Source organism: Lonchura striata, chromosome 9 (assembly GCF_050655825.1).
Source record: "Lonchura striata isolate lonStrDom1 chromosome 9, ASM5065582v1, whole genome shotgun sequence".
Classification (NCBI taxonomy): Eukaryota; Metazoa; Chordata; class Aves; order Passeriformes; family Estrildidae; genus Lonchura; species Lonchura striata.
This window is the reverse complement of record NC_140711.1, coordinates 28,980,451-29,000,812: the sequence shown is the minus strand read 5'-3', so window position 1 is coordinate 29,000,812 and position 20,362 is coordinate 28,980,451. Positions and strand designations below refer to the sequence as shown.

Below are 20,362 nucleotides of genomic sequence, written 5' to 3'. Positions count from 1 at the left end.
CTTTGGCTGTCCATCTCTAGCATCCACTCAGCTTGTAACTCCCATCCTAAAGCCCACTGTTCCTTTTCCAGATATAAAGTGGCATGGAAAATTCAACTTTCCCGAGGCAGGGTGGGTTTGTGGCTTCTTTTGAGCAGCAGTGCCAGGAGCTCAGGTTCATTTTCCATGAAATTCATCCTGAGAGGAGGAGATTGCTGCAGAGTGTGAGGAGATTTGCAAAGCTCATCGCTCCCCTGCTGCCCTCAGCCTGTGGGTTCCTGTGTGAAAGGCTGCTCCCCTGAGGACAGGGACATCCAGGCATCTTCTTTAACAGTGACATCAGAAAAACTTCTTTCCCCAAGTCTCCAGACTCTCTCTGAGCTCTGTGTTTCACCCTGCTCAAAAAAGGAAATTAACCATTGGAGGATGATATTCCTGTATGTGCCCCAGGGATGCTGCACTCAAGTGCTCAGTCTGACATTAGGCCTGCATGAGTTAATTAAAAAATAATAATTTTTTCTTCTCCTTTTCTGGTTGTTTCCAGTCAGAAAAATATGCTGAAATCACAAAACCAGCAAAGGGATTGCTTTGACTAGGAGATAGGGTATGAATTCAGCATATTTTCTGCATAGAAATATGACATTTGTATGGAAATGACCCATTTTCTTGAACAGGCAGCTATACATCACAGAAGCTTCACTGTAACGTTTATGCAAAAGAGATTGGGAAGCACTTTTCCATAAACTGCTGATTTCCCCCAGATGAAATAATAAGGCAAAGCACAATCCAGAAGCTCAGGAGAAACATTTCACTCAATGTCATATGTTCTGGGTGTTTGTTTTGATTTCCACGGTGATTTCATGTTTGTCTGTCTTCCTCCTGAAGGAAGTGCAGGGCTTAGGAAGGAATAATCCATTCTCCCTTTTTTCTTTCTTAATCACATCCCAGCTTGCAAACGATGGCAGAAGGGCAGCAGGACATTTCCACCCTGCCCCAAGGACCAGGAATGGGAATATTCAGTCAGGGTGGAGGCACAAGGAGGTTTTTCTGCAGGATCAGACAAGGGTTCTGCCACAGGGAGCCAAAACCCCCATGAAAAATCCACGCTCCCATGACCTACATCTCTTGGAATATTTGCACAGTGCATGTGGCAATTCAGCAATCAGGCAGCACTCCTGGGCACACAGCTCAAGGAATGCTGAGGGATCAGTTCTCTCCAGGTTTTCCTTTCAAATGCAGCGTTTTATGGTCTGGTATTCCCAAGGCTGAGCCACTTCTGGCTCTGCTCGGGGCCAAACTCAGAGTTAGGAACAGCAACTCAAAATGAAAACCAACACCAGCTCCAACACATCCACAGAAAGGTGCTATAACCATAGAATACATAACTAGCAATTCATTTTTAGGCTGCTTTTATTACAAAATTACAATTTGAATTAATAGTTGCACAACTACAAGATTGTTTTTTATGCCAGTGCTGAATGAAACGCTCTGACCTCGTTCAGCCCCATCGAAGTCAAGTGCAAAATTCACCCTGATATGAATGAGAAATTCTTTGAGCTTATCATGAATTAAGGTATAGCTTGTTCTGATGATGAATTGAAATGATTTAAAATCAATCAGAACAGAAAAGACACATCCCAAACTAGATGTTTACTGAGCTCAAATTCTTGATTTACAGCCCAGCATCCTGACCCTAAATGGAAATCCATACATCACTGAGGCAACATAATCAAACTTCAGATAACTTAACTTTAGAGCAGGATTTTTTTTTCCCCTGTTCAAGCCAGTTGCTGGGAAATTAACAGCAACCAGAGTAATTAGCAGTGCAGGTATTTCACCATCAGAACTCTGAGAACATGGCAGAGGTTTCCAATGCACACTCAACAACCCCTTTCCTTTGCCTATAAAACCAGCCCTGAGTCATTTTGGCCACCACTTTATTTCACGAATGTGGAACAGCTCTGGAGCAAGTCATGATTTACTGGAAGTCCTCTGGAAGTGTAAAAACCTTCCAGGCTTGTGCTCAGGCACTAAGCACCACTCCTTTCAAAACAGAAAAGAAAATTTAAGTCATTTGTGCCAATATGACATTAATGGAAGCAGCTTCTTTTTGGGGGAGTGTTACAGAAAAGGTCACGCCGTGGAAATGTGATTTCCCCTAGTTGCATGACTATTTATATAGAGAAATAGAAATTCATATAAATGTATACATTTCTATAGATACACATTTTGTACACTGTAGGCATATACATACATACATACATATGTACACAGGGTGTTATATACACATCCAGATTTGTATATACATATATATAAATATATATACACACGCAAATGCACACACAGCTTGCTTTGGAGCCAGCTAGAGTTATAAATTCTCCCTCCCCCACAGAGCCAAGATGATCCGAGCTGCCTCTGCTCAACACCCCACGGTTGTCTCTCCAGCCCAGAATTAAATATAATCCTCATTATTCTGCCTCTCTGGTGCCTGAGAAACTTGGCAACCTCTCTGGGTGACTGGAGATGCAGCAGTTCCTCCTGCCTTGCCTCTCCTAACCTATTCTAGGAGATGCAATATGCTGCTAAGATTAAGTGTCCAAAATGCTAATATGTCTGAAAAGTGCCTCCACTGACCTACATCGGGAATGTAGGTCGGAAAGGAGCTATTTTTAAACCAAAATGCCTGTATTTTAATTACAGCCCAAAGCAAGCCACATTCCTGAACCTCCCAGAAGTTTGCAAAGCTCAAATTTTACACTTCAATAGTGTAATTATAGGTACATACTCAGATATACACACAGTAGGCACAGCACATACTCAGCGTTTCCGTGACACACGAGGCACTCGCTCCTGCTTGGAGCTGACAGCAAGTAATTTTGGGAAGGTCTCCTCCTTCTCCCTGATGCGTACCTGTTAGAGATCCTTCTCACCAGGGCTTTGTGCTCTGAAGGCTTGGACAAACTCTGGTTGGCAAAACCTGGGACATCACCACGGCCAAGCTGGCCAGGCTGCCAGCGAGCTGAGGGCACTCCAGGCGGGGCACAGGGAGGTCTCGAGGTGCAATACACCACTCTACAGAAAAACACAACAGAGAGAATTGTGTTTTCAGCTGGTCTCCACTCCAGGCACAAACAGAGGGGTCAGGGTGCTAAACCCAAGGAGGATCTGTGCATGCAGACAGGTGAAAGAAATTTTGGGGATGCCAGTGACCTGCAGGCTGGTGAGAGTTTGGGCTAAAAGCAGGAAAAATAGGGTGTGGGAGCTGTTTGTTACCTGCTCTAAAATCAGGGTTTGCAACAGGAATATAATGTAGTTATTGGCTGTGTCGAAGCCAGCGAGAGGCATTTGATTTTCATTGGTTTAAAACTGAAGGGGAGAATTAAGCATGGACTGAACAATTACTCTCTGCCTTAATCAGTGCCTTGACTCCTCCTCAGGACCCCTCAGGGCTGTGACTTGCCCTTTTTTTTTTGAAGAAAACACTGACATCAACTGGATCTAAAAAAGACTTTTTACTTGCCATATTTCTTTGCTTGCCAATACTATCCACTTTCCAAAGCAGCCAGGCTTTTGGATCACTGCAAGAAAACATAACAGAAGTGATGCCACAGGAAATGTCTCTCTGATTAAGAAGAATGCATTTAGCTACAGATTTATTCCAGCAGTGCTTTGGGGACAGCTGGTCAGTCCTGCCCTTGCATGGCAGTTTAACAGCACCAGAGAAACCTGGATGTGCTCCCTAAAAAAGACAGGCAAACTTAACTGGCCAGCGTCCATTACCGATGCCTGATTTTTGTAAAGCTCATTTTTCACCAAAGCAGCACAATGTGAATTTTCTCAGTGCTCCCAGCACACACAGACCTGGTGTCTCCAGTGGTGCAGGACCACAAGGACTGGATTTGTCGGGTGGAGCAGCTTGGCTGGCCCATCCAACACTGAAATCTCACTAATTGGCATTTCTAGCATTTGCCTTTGAGCCAGACCGTGCTGGGCACTGCCAGGGCACAGCAGAGTGAAGATATTTCAGCTCTGAGCAGCAGTTCCTACACCCTTTGGAGCAGAGCTCCTTCACTCTCCAAAGAAAAGAAGCACAATAATGGAAGTCCTGTTATGAGAATTTTCACACTGCTATGTTTCTCTCTCTCTGGTCATACCAGTGATAAAATCAAACTGAACAATCACAGAACAAAACAAACAAACAAACAAACAAACAAAAAATAAACAAACCAACAAACCGACAATCCAACCCATTAATTAGCTCTGATTTGCAAAGCCAAAGCCTCCAAAGTTCAAAGACAGACTTTGGTTCAAGGGTTATTTAGATAATGGACATTTTATATATATATTGAAACACATAAAATAATTTAGAGACCAAGCAGAGAACCAAAGGTTTATGTATCTTTCTATAAAACTCAGTTTAGGACAGTTACAGTTGGGACTGACTTAGTTTTAAACAAGTACAGCCTGAAAAAATGATCAACAAATACATTCCTGTAATTCTGTAAGGTGTAACCCATCTACTGTCTCTGGAACAGCAAAGGAAAGCAAGAAAAAAAAAATGCATAAAACCCTCATAAACAGCATATTAATGCCACTATAACATTTGGAGAATGTCATTAACTTCAGCTAAGGTTCCTGTAGGACAAAAAGGCCCAAATTCTTCTTCAGCTTTATTTTTTTGGTTGTTTGGTTGGTTTTTAGAGTACCTGTCGCAGGAGCCCCTCCTCAGGAATGGTGCTGGGTGCCACCACCACCAGCAGGGATGGCAGTGCCACCAGAAGCAGCAGCACAAATGAAGTTCTTTCCCATTCCAAAAAAGTGATTTGTCACAATTCAGGAATTCCTGCTTGGAATCATTCGAGCCCTACTGCAAAATCTGAGCACTGCAGAGAACCTCCCTCCCTGGCACCGTGCTCCAAGGACCAGCCAAATTGCTGTGCCACATGCCATGGGCAGGATATTCCTCCACAGGCAGTGGCATTTGTTGGAATTCCCAAGTACAGAGAGAGTCATTCCTTGGCTAACCTGAAATACCTCTTCAGGATTCACAGAATGTATAGGATATTCTTGAGAGATTTAGAAAGTTCTAGTGGAAAAATAAAGATGTTAGGAAAAGTAAATGGACATTAAAGATTCAGGACACAGTACATAGGACTTGGTCATGAATATTTCATATTTGCTCTGCCCTCTGTTCTTCTGTTTAAGGCACCCTAAAGCTGAGTATTGCATGTCCACACCTCTAATTAAAATAAACCCCACACTTCAGATCCACAGCCTTAACATTCAGAAATATCGGGATTGATGCACCACCCACCCTACAGAGACCACCCAGCATTCCTGCAGCTCTGCTCTTTGAGCCTTTTCCTCTCATTTTCCAACAAAAATGATCCATCTGACACTATCCTGAGAAAAACCAAATTACTGACCAATTTAGCAGAGAAAATGCCACCACAGGGAAGTGTTTCCAAACACTTCCACAGGGATCAAAAATAACCTGCAAGTGTCACCCCAGCAGCCTCCTGGGGAACTCTGTGCTTTGCTCTCTGAGCAAAGTCAATGCTTTCATAGAAATCTGCCAAACTGCCCCAAAAACCTGAACAAAAATGAGATAATGACAGAATTTTACAACTGGAAAACTGTAAGGAACAAGGAAAAGACATTTTAAAGAAGTTCTAGGAAACACAGTTTTCAGTGCCTGTCAGTCACAGAAATACAGATTCCCTGGGTTGGAAGGGACCTTCATATCCTTGCTCCCAAAGAAAAAGATAATACTAACAAAGTATTTCTAAATAATTTGCAATTGTTGCATTAGTAATCTTGGCTAGTTGGTCACCAATGACATTTGAGCTAAACAAATTTGTCTTTCAAATCAAAAGCCTTAAAGATTGTTTGGTTAATTTGTGAGTGAGGTCAATCAGAGAATTATTGAATTGATGGCAAACCCATTTTCTCTGTACCATTACTAATTTTATTCTGAAACAGTCCCATGGAGTACTTGTCTCAAAATACTTGAATCCACTTAATAGATGTTGTAATTTTCTGAGATCAGATTTTGCTCTTCATTCAAGTCTGTTGACTAAAACTGAGCATAATGGGGTTTCAACATTGGATTCCAAGGGAACAGAACTGGGCCTCTACTTATTCCCACTCAAGGGTTCTTTCCAAGCACATTCCAATTCTTCCACTGCCCAATCAAACCAGAAATATTTCAAGAACTGGAAAAAAATATTTCCATTCATATCAGAATTAAAAAATAGGAATTTTTTCACAAAGAGCTGTTGTGAGCTACATCCTGGGTAAATTTGCATTTCTTCCATGGAGAAAAACTGTGTGGTACTGTGTACAGTATAAATACATAATTGTGTGCACGCAAATACATACAGACATAAATTCACGGAGAACCTCAGCTGCAGATTGAAAACCAAGCCTCGGAAAAACTCAGAAAATAGGAATATGCAGCACACAGCAGGCTGATTTCCCCGTGTCCATAAATCCACGTTGTAAAAGCCAGTGCCTTTGGATGAATGGCAATCCTGGAACAAGTTCACCCTGGAGTGGTGGGAGCGCTGCCAGGAGTCACACCCGTGGTAAAGAAATGTCCTGAGCAATGAACTCCCACACTTAGGGCCAAATTCTACATTTCTACACGCTGCTCTTCACGTGAACATTTCTGTTAAACCTCAACCCCAAGCGTGGCATCTTCTTGGTGTGGAGTGGGTGCTGGAAGCAAGTGGAAGCAGCACAGAGATCATCAAGCACTTTGCACACCCAAGTACTTCAGAAGAGCAGCCTCACATTTTGGAGAGACCTTTCCCTTCTGGTGCTCTCAAAGTTCTCCCAGAGAACACAAGCTGGACAAACCCAGATATTTCTGGTTTAAAACCAAATCAGCTGTGCTGCCACACTCAAAGGTGGTTTTGTCTGGAAAGTCTCTGACAAAATCTGGAGCCACCACAGCTTAACTCATGCTCGCTGAATCTCCTAAGGAATGAGATTCTCACTCTCCAGTAACACTCTAATCACAGCAGTAGGCAACAGGCTTTCCATAATTCAGATTATTACTCATCCCATAACTTTTGACATCGTTCTATCCCTGTTGATACACTCAAGAGATCCATGAAGCCATTTCCAAAGGAATTTTTAAACTAGGGTACAATGTGATGGTGACATCAATGACAATGTCCAGAAAACACAAAAAGCACCAACAATTGAGCACCAGGATCATCCTTTCCATTTCCCTGTGTGCAGTTGTTGGCTGGCACCGGGGCTTACCTGGCTTACCTGGCTTACCTTTTCCACCTGTAGGAAAAATTTCAATGGTCAGTGAGGGAATAAACCAAACACTTGCTGCAGGTTTTACTACCACAGGCTGAGCTGCTCAGGCTGACACCAGGTACTTGTACAACCATGAAATCAGCTAAAATAAAATATTTATTTCACATTGTATCCCATCAAACAGCTCTAATTCAACTGCAGATCATTTGACTTTATTTGATTCCTTCCCAGTAGCATTAATGCTACCAATGCTACTGCTGACAAAGACAGAATTATCATTAATACTCCCTATTAATTAGGAGGAATCTGGGTTGGAGCATGCAAAGTGTCACCCACTGCAGGTCAGAGATGATGGATCCACTTTTCTTTCCTCCAGTGGGAAAGGAATGCTGCTACCCACTCAGCCTCAGCTCAACACAATGAAAAAGCAAAATAAAAGTCATCAAAACACCCTTTAGACATCACACTTAGACATTGTCAACACTTCCAGAGCAAATCATCCCCAAATCATCTCAGTTCACAAGGAAAAGGAAGTTTCCTACGCAAGGAAAGAAAAATAACTCAACGTAAGCCAAAAATTATCTCTTTTAATACAAAATTCCATTCTCATAGAACAAATTTATTTCCACTGAATAAATAGATCTGCTCACTGTCCATGGGTGAGATTACTGCCAATAGTAAGGATGAAATTCTCTTGCCTTTCTGCAGTTTAATTAAAATATAAACATTATTTGCAACCGGCTTTACTCTATTTGGATACAAGTATGAACACTTGGGGTTTTGAGGACATTGCCAAATGTATACAGCACCACTCTCACTGGGGGTTGTACTTTAACCTGATTTATACAGCTCCACGCATCACTTGCATGTAGGCTTATCAATGTAATTATTACAATTATGGCAAGAAGGATCTGGCCTTTGCACTCGCATGTTTAATACTCTTAGCACGTGCATGCTCTTCCACTATCTATTAAAAACTCAACAAAACAAACAAATGAGCAAACCCCAACGGGTCAGAGCTGAAGGCAGCAGTGAGGAAACACAATCTCGACTCAACAGAGCAAATTGCAATGTGCAATATTTTTACTGCCGGCATGGAGGGTGATGCCAGAGTCACAGAGGCTCGGAGCTGTCCCACCTTCTCCAGACACACACGGCTGCTACCAAGGCTGGGGAAATGAACCTCCAAGAGAGAAAAGCTCGCCACGAGCATCCTGCCCGGAGCTGTACATAGCAACTTTGTGGGGACAACAATCATTTATGGGTTTATTTCTGTGAGAACGCATTGTGAGGGGCTGTTCCCCAAGGAAAGAGGGCAGGTGGTGGGCAGGGGCACCTCGGCGATGTGACCAAGAGGTGACCAATGTCACCAGGAGGTGACAGACCCCGCTCCCATCGGCAGGAGCGCTCCCAGCAGCACTTTTGGGGGAATAACCTCAATTCACCCTGCCGGCTGCTCAGCAAATGGTCTGAGGGAAGGGCGCCTTGGGATTTCTGGATAAGCCCCATTCTCTGGGGCTCTCAAGGCAGGTGCATTCTGAGCGGCGGACGGGGACAGGGAGCGGCTCCAGGCCGGGAGCGGGCCCGGGATGGAATCCGGGATCGGGCCCGGGATGGAATCCCGGATCGGGTCCCGGATCAATCCCGGGATCGATCCCGGCACCGAGCCCGGGCGCACCGGCCCCGCCGCCGCCTCAGCGCTGGGGCTGCGGCGCCACCTGGCGGCCGAGAGGGGCCGCGCTCCGCGCCCGGGACAGCGGGACCGAGCCGGGACAGCGGGACAGAGCCGGGACAGAACCGGGACAGAGCCGGGATAGAACCGGGACAGAGCCGGGACAGAACCGGGACAGAGCCGGGACAGAGAGGGACAGAGAGGGACAGAGCCGGGACAGAACCGGGACAGAGCCGGGACAGACAGACAGAACCGGGACAGAACCGGGACAGAGACGGGACAGAGACGGGACAGACAGACAGAACCAGGACAGAGACGGGACAGAGACGGGACAGACAGACAGAACCGGGACAGAGCCGGGACAGAGCCAGGACAGAGCCGGGACAGAGCCGGGACAGACAGACAGAACCGGGACAGAACCGGGACAGAGACGGGACAGAGCCGGGACAGACAGACAGAACCGGGACAGAGAGGGACAGATGGACAGAACCGGGACAGAACCGGGACAGAACCGGGACAGAGAGGGACAGCGGGACAGAACCGGGACAGAGAGGGACAGATGGACAGAACCGGGACAGAACCGGGACAGAGAGGGACAGCGGGACAGAACCGGGACAGAGAGGGACAGATGGACAGAACCGGGACAGAACCGGGACAGAGCCGGGACAGAGCCGGGACAGACAGACAGAACCGGGACAGAGCCGGGACAGAGACGGGACAGATGGACAGAACCGGGACAGACGGACAGAGCGGGACAGAGGGACAGAGAGGGACAGGGGGACACCGCCGGGGACCGGACACCAACGCGGACAAGATACCAACCGGGACCCGCCCGGGCAGGGAAATCCCATGGAATCCCATGGAATCCCATGGAATCCCATGGAATCCCATGGCCTTTGGTCTCCCTCCGGTTGCGGAGGGAGTGGGAGAAGCGCGGCGCGGCCGCTGGGATGCTTGTTTTTTTATTTGCATTCCAAACTGGAAATGCGGTTAAAATCCCCGCTCCGGAGGGGTGGGAGCTCTCTAAGTGCTCATCCCGCTGCCAGCACCGGCAGCATCCCTGCGATGCCTCCCGGTGCCTCCAGCAGGCCGGGAACCAGCGCTCCGGAGGGATGCGCTCCCAATTTTCCCGATATTTTTAACTGTCAGGACAGTGCGGCAGGGATACAGATCGCAAATCGGATTTGTGACAGTCTCGGGTGGTATCTTGGCAAGACACGCTGTACAGGGTTTTTTCTCTGTTAACATCACAGTGCATTGAACTGTTATTAATAAAATAGCGTTCAAGGTTATGGGGGGGAAGGAAATCTCTGTGGAGGAAGCTGAAGTTTCAGGTTCAAGCTTTGTATTCCTATATATATATATATATTTGGGGGTCTATATATATATATATATATCTGCAATTTTTTTCAAAACGTTTTATTAGGAAAGCTATACCAGACGCATCACTGTACAATGATTTAACATTACCTTTACAATTTATATTCACTTGAAATTACAGAATAAATATATGCACATTGTTGTACCTTTGTGTGTGTGTGCGTGTGTGCGTGTATGGGTGCATGAGAGAAAACATTAAAAGTGCTTCCTACAAAGCTGTTAGTGAGAGGTGCCCATTAGCTTTTGGTTGTTTTTTTTTTTTTTTCTCCTCTTTTTCTCTGCATATTTGCATGTCGCTTTTATTAGGAAAGTGCGGATGTCCTCCAAAAAACCATGGCGTCATGATGAAGTGTCACTGAGCATCCCCCTAGGTGTGTGCGCCACGTGGTGACATCCTTTGGGCTGCTCGGCTCCGGGTGGCTTCCCCCAGCCCCCGGGGCTGCCCCCGGGATCCCCCCGCGACCCCCGAGCCCCCCTGGCGGGGCTGGGCTGGCGAGGGGTGCGAGGAGGGTGAGGGCGAGGAGTGTGCGTGCGAGGGAGGGAGGGAGACAAGAGTGAGACATTCGAGCAAGACCCTCCCCTCCCTTCCCTCTTGCAGTTTCCAGGCATGCAGCAAACTGCGCTCGTTTGCTTCTTTGCATTATTATTTTTTTTTTCTCTCTCTCTCTGTTAAATAAATGTACAGAATCTGTGCCATGATGGGCAAGAAGAAAGCAGGCCAAGAAAATGCCATCTTCCCTCCCCCTCCCCTCCAAGGGAAAATATCAAGGAAGTCTACTGCCAACGGAAAAAAAAATAAATAAAAAAGGGGAGAAAAAAAAAAAAAGAGCCAACGAACAAAACAAACAACAACAATAAAGAAACTAAAAGGGAAAAGAAAAAAGAGAGAAAGAGACACACATAGAATTTACTTAATCAGGATCAATACAAAGATCCCCGATAATAATAATAATAATATAATAATAATAATAATATACCTTTAGACATGGCACAGTCAAAGTCTCAGTTTCAGTATAAAAAAATAATGATTGATTAACATCTGCTGGCAAAAGTCTGCGAAGGCACTTCGTCGATTACTGATCTGAGAAGGGCCCTGCCCCGCAGCGCGCACATCTGGCGGGGCAGAGCGCACAGCTGGATCCTCTGCTCGCGGGCGGCGGGGCCGGGCGGGCGGCGGGGCGGCGGTCAGAACCGGTACGTGGTCTTCTCCAGGACTTCGAGGTAATCCGGCTTGGTTTGGAGTTTGGCCCTTAACTCGAGGTATTCGCTTGTGGGGGTTTGGTGGTCCGGGAAGCCCTTGCCGGCCGCGAAGAGCAGGGTCTCCTTCAGCCTGGCGTCCTGCTGCAGGTCCGGGTATTGCATGCCGGGGGGGTGGACGTGCAGCTCCTTCAGCTTGGGCACGGTGCCGTACAGGCAGTCCACGAAGCCCACGGCGCAGGGCGGCGGGCGGTCGCGGTCCCGCGGGGCTCCCCCCGCCGCCGCCGCCGCCGCCCCGAGCGCGCCCGCCGCCAGCCCTCCGCCCGCGGGGTGCTGGGGGTGCACGGCCACGATGGTGTTGAGCTGCGAGCTGGACACGGCCAGGCTCCACTCCTGCTCCTTCTCCAGCAAGGTGCGGTAGCTGCTGACCGGCTCCGGCGCGGCGGCGGGGGCGGCGGGGTGGGCGAAGCCGCGCTCGCCGCCGCCCCGCAGCAGCTCGGCCGCCTCGCCGCCGCCGCCGCCCGCCGCCTCTTCTTCCTCCCGCGGCTTGTAGATGGGGTTGTTGCACATCTGGGTCACCGGGTGCGGGATGTAGTCGTAGACGTGGCCCGCCGGGGGCGCCTTCTCCGGGGACCGCTCCCCGGGGCCGCCCCCGCCGCCGCCGCCGCCGCCGCCGCCGCCGCCCTCGGGGAAGAGGCGCGGGCAGCGCAGCGGCACCGCGCCCAGGTCCGCCGCCTCCGCCCGCGGGCCGCGGAACGGCAGCTTCCTCCGGCGGCGGCGCAGCACGAAGGCGAAGAGTCCGGCGGCCACCAGCACGGCGGAGAAGAAGAGGACGAGGAGGCTGAGGATGAGCACGGAGAGCGGCACGGCCGCGGCCGCGGCGGCCGGGGGCAGCTCGTAGGCGGCCGCGCCGGTGGCGGCGGGCGGCGGCGGGGCGGCGGCGGGCGGCGAGGCGGCGGCGGCGGCGGCGGCGGGGCGCAGCGCGGCGGGGCACAGCGCGGCCAGCTCCAGCGAGCGCAGGTCGCGGCGGGCCAGCGGCTCGGGGCTGGCGCACAGCACCTCGCCCACCACGCTGACGGAGCTGAGCGCCTCCAGCCACTGCTTCAGCGGCACCAGCTCGCAGGTGCAGTCCCAGGGGTTGAGCTTCAGGTCGATCTGCACGATGGCGTGCAGGTGCTCCAGCACCCCGGCCACCGGCAGCGCCAAGAAGTGGTTGTTGCGCAGGTTGAGGCGCGCCAGGGAGGTGCCGGCGAAGGCGTCGGTGGGCAGCGTGCGGAGCAGGTTGTCGTTGAGGAAGAGGAGCTTCAGGTTGGGCATGAGGCTGAAGGCCGCCGGCTGGATTTCCCTGATCAGGTTGTACTCGAAGTACAGGTAATGCAAACTCTGCAGGCCCCGGAACATGCCCGGGGTGAGCCGCTCGATGTCGTTCCCGTTCAGGTACAGGCTCTTGAGGTTCGGCAGGTTGATGAACGCCCCGTCCTGCACGTAGGAGATCCGGTTGTTCCCCAGGTGTAAGAGATCCAAGGAGGAAAAATTCCAGAAATCGGAGCGGTAGATTTTCTGGATCAAATTCCCGCTCAGGTACAGCTTCTTGGCGTTCAAGGGCCTGGGCAGGAGCTCGGAGATGTTGTGGAATCCCCGCTCCTTGCAGTTGACCGTCAGGCCCAGGTCGTTGATGTGCAAACTGCAAGAGCAGCCGGTGGGGCAGATGATGGGGATGGGGGGCCGGGTCTGGTAGGCAGCCACGGGCGGTTGGTTGGGCCCGGGGTACAGGCCACGGGGGGTCGGGGGAGGCCGGGGCGCCCTGGGCTGCTTGGTGGGCTTGGGCTGCTTGTTGGACGTTTTGTACTCAACAGAGGAAGCGGTGAAATGGAAGGAGGACAGCATGGAGGAAGGCTTCGTAGGCCACGCGTTCTCCTTGCTGGAGGACAGCTGAGGGATGCCCAGGCTGGCTTCCACCTCGGAGTCGGACAGCATGGGGCAGAGCTTGCTTCTCTTGATTTCCCGCAGGTCCTTCCCGTGGAAGTGGAAGGGGGTCTCGCAGGTGATGTCCCCCACCAGAGCGGTGTAGGGGATGCGCTCCAGCCAGCTCTTGAGCTGCACAATCTCGCACGTACAGTTCCACGGGTTCTCCTCCAGCTGGATCTCCATCAGGCTCCTGCCAATGTGGTCCAACATCCCGCGGTACGAAAGGACTTTGAGGCGGTTCCCCCGCAAGTCCAAGTGGGTTAAGGACACAGACTTAAATAAATTGGTGGGAAGCATGGGGATAAGATTGTCATTTAGGATAAGGACCCTCAATTTACTTAGGTTTCGAAATGCCCCGCTTTCAATCCGTTTAATGACATTGTAATCTGCCTGCAGATATTCCAGACTTTCCAAACCCAGGAAAGTGTCGTTCCTGAAAATGTCCAATTTGTTTTCGTGCAAATACAACCTCTTCAGAACTCGGAGCCCGTTAAAAGCCCCCGTCTGAATGTCCTGCAGTGCATTGTTCCCAAGGTTAATAGATACAGCATTGTTCAAGTGAAGAAAACTGTTGGTGTACAATTTCCTCATGGAATTCCTCTGCAGATAAAGTTTAAAAGGTCTCGACCACGACTCTGTTATCTGACTAATATTTATAAATCCCTTGTTGTCACAATGTATATGGAAAAGGCTTTCCTTCACTTCACAGTAACATGGATCAAAGCAAGGCTCATCCAGTTCCTCCGAGTCCTCTATCAAGGGAATAGGTGTAGTCCATGCTAGGGCAATTGTGCTTAGGAGAATTATCCACAACATCCTTCCTTTATGAAGCGTCTCTGCCGTGGAAGGTTTCATCATTTGTTGACATTTACAAAACTGCAACGGGAAGAGAAACACAGATTTCAGTATTTCTGCCTTGCCCCTCTCCTTTTCCTAAGCCCCTACCTGCTGGACTCATGTCGGGCTCCTGGAAAGTTCAGCAGTTGTTGGGCAGACGTTCCCAACCAACTCCAGGGGTGTCGGCTGGGCGAGCCTTGCCCTGATTTATACTTGAGAGATTTTAGAGGGCTCCATCACGCGATAGCAGCCTGCCTTGCTCCCCTCCCCGTGGTAAATGCCACCTATAAAGAGGACAGCACATGCAGCCCCACACGGCACCACGAGCACACCGAACGTGTTGCGTCTCTCCACATTTCCCAGGCTTCGGAACTGCCCGGATCTCCTCCCCGGGTGCAGTTTTAGCCCGGGAGCCATCACAGCCTGCCTCGACTCCAGGGGGGGAATCACACCGAGTGTGGGCACATTGCTCCGGTGTCGCACCACATCCTTCATCCATGCAAACTCCCAAAGTTATTGAACCTCCACCCTCGCATCTCCCTCCCTCCCGGCTCGATAGATTCCACACGCGAGTTCCAGGGAATGTGCGAGCTTTGCTGCTGTCCCTGGCAGAACGGTTCCCCTCAGAAATCCCCACAGCATCTTTACCCGAGTAAATGGTTAACGACCCTGCTCGGGAAGGAAATCTTCCCCTCGCAAAAAGCGACGGTGAATTGATGCAACTGGTATATTATCAGATAAATACACACCACATATTAGTCATTTTAGCTGATTAAAGCATTTAGAGATGATTAATCTTTCTAAAGCACATGCCCATGCGATCAGCAGATCTAAAGGGAAGTGACAGCTGAAGAGGCACCTAGGATTGAAACGCTCAGCCTGCCTTGGATTAGGGCATTTTGTGCCCCCAGGAGCAAGCAAGACACCCGGTTTAAAAGCTGAAACTGGAAGAAAAAAAATACCTTGACACTTACCAGCCGATAAATTCTCTATCCTACTATACACGATTCCGAATGAAGACACCATTCTTCTCCAATCAGATGAAAATAACACTGCCCTAATGAGATGCAGCTCCTTCAACATATGGTTTCACCCTTCCTTTCACCAGATATTTTAAATGTATGGGCACAGGGAAACGCTAAGGATGGGGATAATACCGGTGGTGATGCAGCCTTCCTTGAATCCCTGAAATGCCCATTAGAATGATTCGGAGCGATCATTGCTTTTAGTCTCAATCTCCCAATAAAAAGGTCCTTTTTGCCTTCCTCGTGCAAGAACTAGAAAAAATTGCCCCCAATCCGTAAACTTAAGAGCAGAAAGATGCATTTAGGGGAGAGAAATGCCAGAGGAACAGAAATCCTTAGGATCAACTTGCAAATGAAACCCTCCCCTGTGGGAAAGAGGAGATGGTTGAAAGCACGAAAAGAGAAATACCCTCTGCAATTAAAACCAGCATCTAATTGGGGAGAAGGGAGAGAGACGAGAGCTATATTGCAGTATCAATCTCTCTGTCTCCTTTGCAAAATATTAGCCACTTAAGTTCTCTTCTGCAAGGGCTCTAATAAAAATAAAAAAAATAAATAAAGAGGATTATTATATCTTCTTTTTGGAAGAGGGGGGTGTCTTTGACCCTAGGCGGAAACAAAAGGATCCAGAAAGGTTGTACTTACCGGTTTGCAGGAGAGATTTTAGCACATCGTTACCAAAAAAAAAAAAAATAAAAATAAAAATAAAAAAAAGGCAAAAGAAAGGAAGGGGAAAAAAAAGAAAGCTCGAGTTTAAAGATTGCTGGTTTGTCTCTGCCTCTCCCTCTCTGTGGCTCTCTCTCCCTCTCTCTCTACTCCTGCTGAAGCTGAGGCAAAAGGAAAAAAAAAAAAAAGGAAAAAAAAAAAAAAAGGAGAGAGGAAAAAAAAAAAAAAAAGAAGCAAGCCTGAAACGTGCTGGGAATGCAATGAGCCCCTCAATGATCCTTTTTAGGATGCAGAGCTGCTGTTTGGCACACTCAATGGAGGAGGGAGGAGAGGGGCTGCTGCAGGCTCCAGCGCCGCCGCCGCCTTCCCCGGGCAGCAGCGGCGGAGCGCGGTGCGCTGCGTGCGCGGCTGTGCGCGGTGCGGGGCGCTGCGGGGCCGCGCGGGTGTGAGTGCGTGTGCGTGTGCGTGTGCGTGTGCGTGTGTGTGTGTGTGTGTGTGTGTGCGCTGCCGCTCCTGCCCCGGATCAGGCTCCTCCACGTCATGAAAATCAGCTCCGAGAAGGGGAACAAACGGAGGGGGCGCGCTCGGCTCCAGGTCGGGGGCGCGCATTTGGGAAGCCCTGACTACACAGTTTTTTTTTCCTAACCTTTTTTTTTTTTCCTTCTTTTTTTTTTTTTTTTTTCTTTTTCTTTTTTTTTTTTTTTTTTCTAAGAGGGAAGGAGGGGGCTGGTTGGTGGAGAGGAAGGGAAGTGGGAAACGGGCAGATGAGGGAGGAAAAAAACCTGAGAAGAATCAGAGAGGGGAAAAAAGCCGCCGGGATGGGGCAGAATTTGCACTCACCCCGCACTCCCCTTTCCAAAAAAAAAAAAAAAAAAAAAAAGGTGGGGGGGAACGGAACAAAAAGCCCAAGTCTGGAGGAAATCAAAGCTGCTCTGCCTGCGAGAGCCAGCCGAGGGCTGCGGCGGGGAGCAGCCAGGGGGTCCCGCTCCGCATCCAGCGCCTGCTCCGCTCCGCGCTGCCCGCCCGTCCCGAGCCTCGCCGGGATCCCGCAGCTCCCCGCGGAGCCCAACACCTCGGGGAGACACCGGCGCCTCCCGCATCCTCCCGCCGTGTGCGCGGAGGCGGAGGGGTGCCCGCCCGCCCCGGGAGCCGCCGCAGGTAACGGGGCTGCGCGGGGCGCGGCGGATCCGCGGAGGGGCGCGCAGCGGGTGAAAGTTGGTGGGTGAGATGCGCAGGGGGCTCGGGGGGCTCTGCCCGCCCCGGGGCTCGGCCAGCCGGGAGGGAAGGGCTGCGGGCAGGGCAGGAGGTGAGCCCCGCTCTCCGCACCCGCGCACACCCCTGCGCATCCCTGCGCGCCCGCCCGGCCCCGCGCACGCATCTGCGCGGGTCTCCGCGGAACTGCCCGGGGCATCCCGCAGCCCCCCGCTCTGCGCGGAACGCGGACCCCCCTCCCGCACCCCGCGGTGGCTCGGCCGGGAGAGACTTAACTGGAACCGCGGCTCGGGAGCGAAAAGTTCAGGGGCAGAGCCGCGGGCGCGGGCGGGAGGTGCCGGGCGCTCCGCGGGGTCCCGCCGCCCCGGCGCCGCTCTGCGCGGGCAGGGGCGCAGCCTCCGCGCCCGCGGACGCGCACCATCTTCCCCCGGCTGCCGAGCTCTCCTCCAGCGGTGCAATATGGACGCACCGCTCCCTCCTAATTAAATTGCTGCATCATTCATTTTCTGACGCGGGAGCGGCATGGGGTACGGCGGGCTCCGTGCGCTGACACCCCCCGTTCGGAATGGGGGGAGGCGGGGAATAAAGGGCCAAAGGGGGAATCACAACAGTTTGTTCTTGCAACAAGCTCGCACGGAGGGGCTTGGCAGCAACTCAGGAAAGCGACCTGAGGGAGCAAACCCCGCTGGGTTTGGGGGGCAGCCCCCCTTCCCCATGGATGCCGCCCCTGGAGCAGGGTCGCGGTGCGCGGGGGCAGGGAGCCTTGACCTGCAACTTTCCCAAAGGCCCCCGAATATCGCTCGTTTTCCCTGCCGGGGCTCCGGCCGTCGCGTCGTGCAGAGGGGCTGGCAGAGGGCAGGGATGGCCCTGGGATGCGGAGCAGGGAGCGCTGCGGGGATGCACGCACATCCCGCCGCGTTGCCCCGCAGGCAGGGACACACGGACACCCCTGTGCCCCCTGCCCGCCTGGGACACGGGACAGCCCCGCGGGATGCCCCGGGGGAGGAGGAGGGAGGGGATGGCCCCGCACCTCCCTTTCCATCCTTTGTGCCCCCGCAGTTTCCCAGAGGGCTGAGGAGACTCAAATCCACACAGAGAGGCGCCTCTCCCAGGGTTTGTCCGGGCCATGTCCCCTTGTCCCCTGAGCCAGGAGGCAGAAGTCACCTCGGGCCATCGCCTTCATCTTCCTCCAGCCACAGCAGCTCCCGGCCCTCGTGTCTCTGCTCGGTGTGAGTGTGACTGGCAGCAGCTCCGGGGAAGGGGACGGCTGATGTAACCCAGATTAGGACGTCACTCGGTTATTAATGACAATTATGGTTATTGGCAAGCGAGCTATCTCCTTGCCAAAGCCCATCCTGGAGCTGTGGGGATGCTGTCAGCAGGGTGGGAGCTGGCAGGTGCCCTTTGGCTGCCTCTTGCCAGCCTCAGTTGTCAGCACTGAAATATTGAAATGCACCTTTCCCCCCTTATTGTGACAACAAGGGAGGGAGACCCAACTTAGAGGTGGATGCTTGGGCAATTATTGTACCTTGCAGAAATATCCTTACAGGGCTCTGTTGCCACCAGAGGAGAGCGTTCCCCTGCTGCAGTCACTGCTCAGCAGGCACGGAGCGCTCCAGGCAGCCTGCAGTGGGAACCATCCCCTTCCCTTCCCTGCCCTTCCCAGCACAAGTGGCGGTGGTGGAGAGAAAAGAGGGAGTTTTCTCCCAGAGCTCGCCCTGACTGTCCAGAAAGAAATATTCTGAGCTTTCCTAGTCTCTCTGTCTCCAGCAATCCATGGCAAGGGCAAAAGCAATAAGTAGTGCAAGGGGGAGGGAAGCTCTGCTGTAATTCTTGCAAAATGGGAGCTGCTTCCCAGCCCGCTGGGTTTGTTAAGGTCGGGAGGAGTTTGGGGGTGCTGGGTCCGAGTGTTGGGAGGGTTGGAACACAGCTCCAGCTGCATTTCTGCCCCAAAGCCCTGGCCACCCTGCAGGGCAGTCAGGGATGGGCTCCAGCTGCCAGCTCTGGGGCAGGAGAGGCTGTGGGAGCCCAGGCTGGCAGGGGAGCAGGGAGATCCCAGCGGGGTGTGCTGCTCCCTGATGGGATCACTGATCCCTGCTGGGATCTCCTGCCTGGCAGAGCTGCCAGCCCGGTGCTCCAGGGAGAGATGCTCCAGGAGCTCAGAAGGAACATCCCGTGGCTCTCCCTGCCACGTTCCTCAGTGGAAATCCTGGAATTTAGGGAAGGCCAGAGCTCTGCAGAGCACAGAGCTGAGCTCTCCTGGCCCTGGGCAGAAACACTCCCAGCTGCACAGGCTGCAAGAGGCTCATGCCATTAGACTGGGCTCAAAGCTCAGCTTAACCTCCTTCCCTGCCCTGATAACCCCTCTCCTTGTCCCCACGAGATTCCTGTATTGCATGGTGTTTTCATATTCAATACTGAGGTTCCCCTCTCCCTTTTATTTGTAGAGAGCCTTTCAAATATCCTTGGGATTCTATATTAGAAGTTATTTAAGAAGAAGAAGACATGTTAGTGTTTTTGAAAATGTTGATAGAGGACAGTCAGAATTGAGAGTCTTTGTGCAGCAGTCAGTGAAGCAGTTGATGAGGCTTCACTTTTCTTATTCCCTCTCTGTTCCTTAATTAATTTAACAAACACAGACGGAGAAACAGAATCATCAGCTGGAATTTACCTCTAGCCCTTCTCTGGAGGACACAATTTCTGTTAAATCTCTGTCACATTGTCCCAGGGGTGTTTTAGGGACCACAACCTCTCTTGCTGTTGTATCAACAGCTCAGCCTCCCTACGAGGGCTCCCAAATTGGACGCAGGGGTTTGTCCTGTCCCCCCCAGCCCCTGCAGAGCTTTCCCTGGCTGCTGGAGGGTCCTGTTAGCCCTGGGAGAGCTCAGCCCAAGGCTCAGCTGCTGCTCAGGTCCCTTCATCCCGTTCTGGCTGCTCTGCTGGAGGCTGGATCCTGTTTTCCATACACTGCTGGCATTTGCCACGCCATATATTCAGTACAGGCAGGGATTATTTGAGCTGCATAAGCATTGCTGAGTGCACATGAAATGGAGGAAGTGTAAGAATTTTAAACTAGGCTTTTCCAGCTGGAATCCTTCAGGCTGGAGTAGCTTAAGTCGAACTGATGCTCTTGGCCACAATTTTTTTCTTA

The 20,362-nt window shown here is 51.2% G+C and overlaps 1 protein-coding gene and 1 long non-coding RNA gene across 3 annotated transcripts in view; one reads left to right on the top strand and one right to left on the bottom strand.

Moving 5' to 3' along the window:
• Positions 1-1,371: 1,371 nt before the first annotated feature.
• On the bottom strand, positions 1,372-14,329 carry SLITRK3 (SLIT and NTRK like family member 3). The gene is made up of 3 exons (XM_085588060.1): positions 11,284-14,329; positions 3,500-3,557; positions 1,372-3,051 (listed from the first exon to the last, which is right to left on the bottom strand). Exon 1 carries the CDS (start codon positions 14,327-14,329, stop codon positions 11,492-11,494), a length of 2,838 nt encoding a protein of 945 aa, XP_085444186.1. The 3' UTR covers positions 1,372-3,051; positions 3,500-3,557; positions 11,284-11,491.
• The window catches only part of LOC116183971 (uncharacterized), a 72,114-nt gene continuing 64,241 nt past the window's right edge, over positions 12,490-20,362 (top strand). For both annotated transcript variants that reach the window (XR_014957416.1, XR_002467101.4), the window contains exons 1-4: positions 12,490-12,626; positions 12,728-13,084; positions 13,514-13,687; positions 13,868-17,157. This is a non-coding gene — a long non-coding RNA (uncharacterized LOC116183971). The remainder of the gene's footprint in view (positions 12,627-12,727; positions 13,085-13,513; positions 13,688-13,867; positions 17,158-20,362) is intronic.

Bases quoted from the DNA above. Each gene is read 5' to 3' on its own strand.
- SLITRK3 (XM_085588060.1), bottom strand. From the start codon at position 14,329: ATGATGAAACCTTCCACGGCAGAGACGCTTCATAAAGGAAGGATGTTG.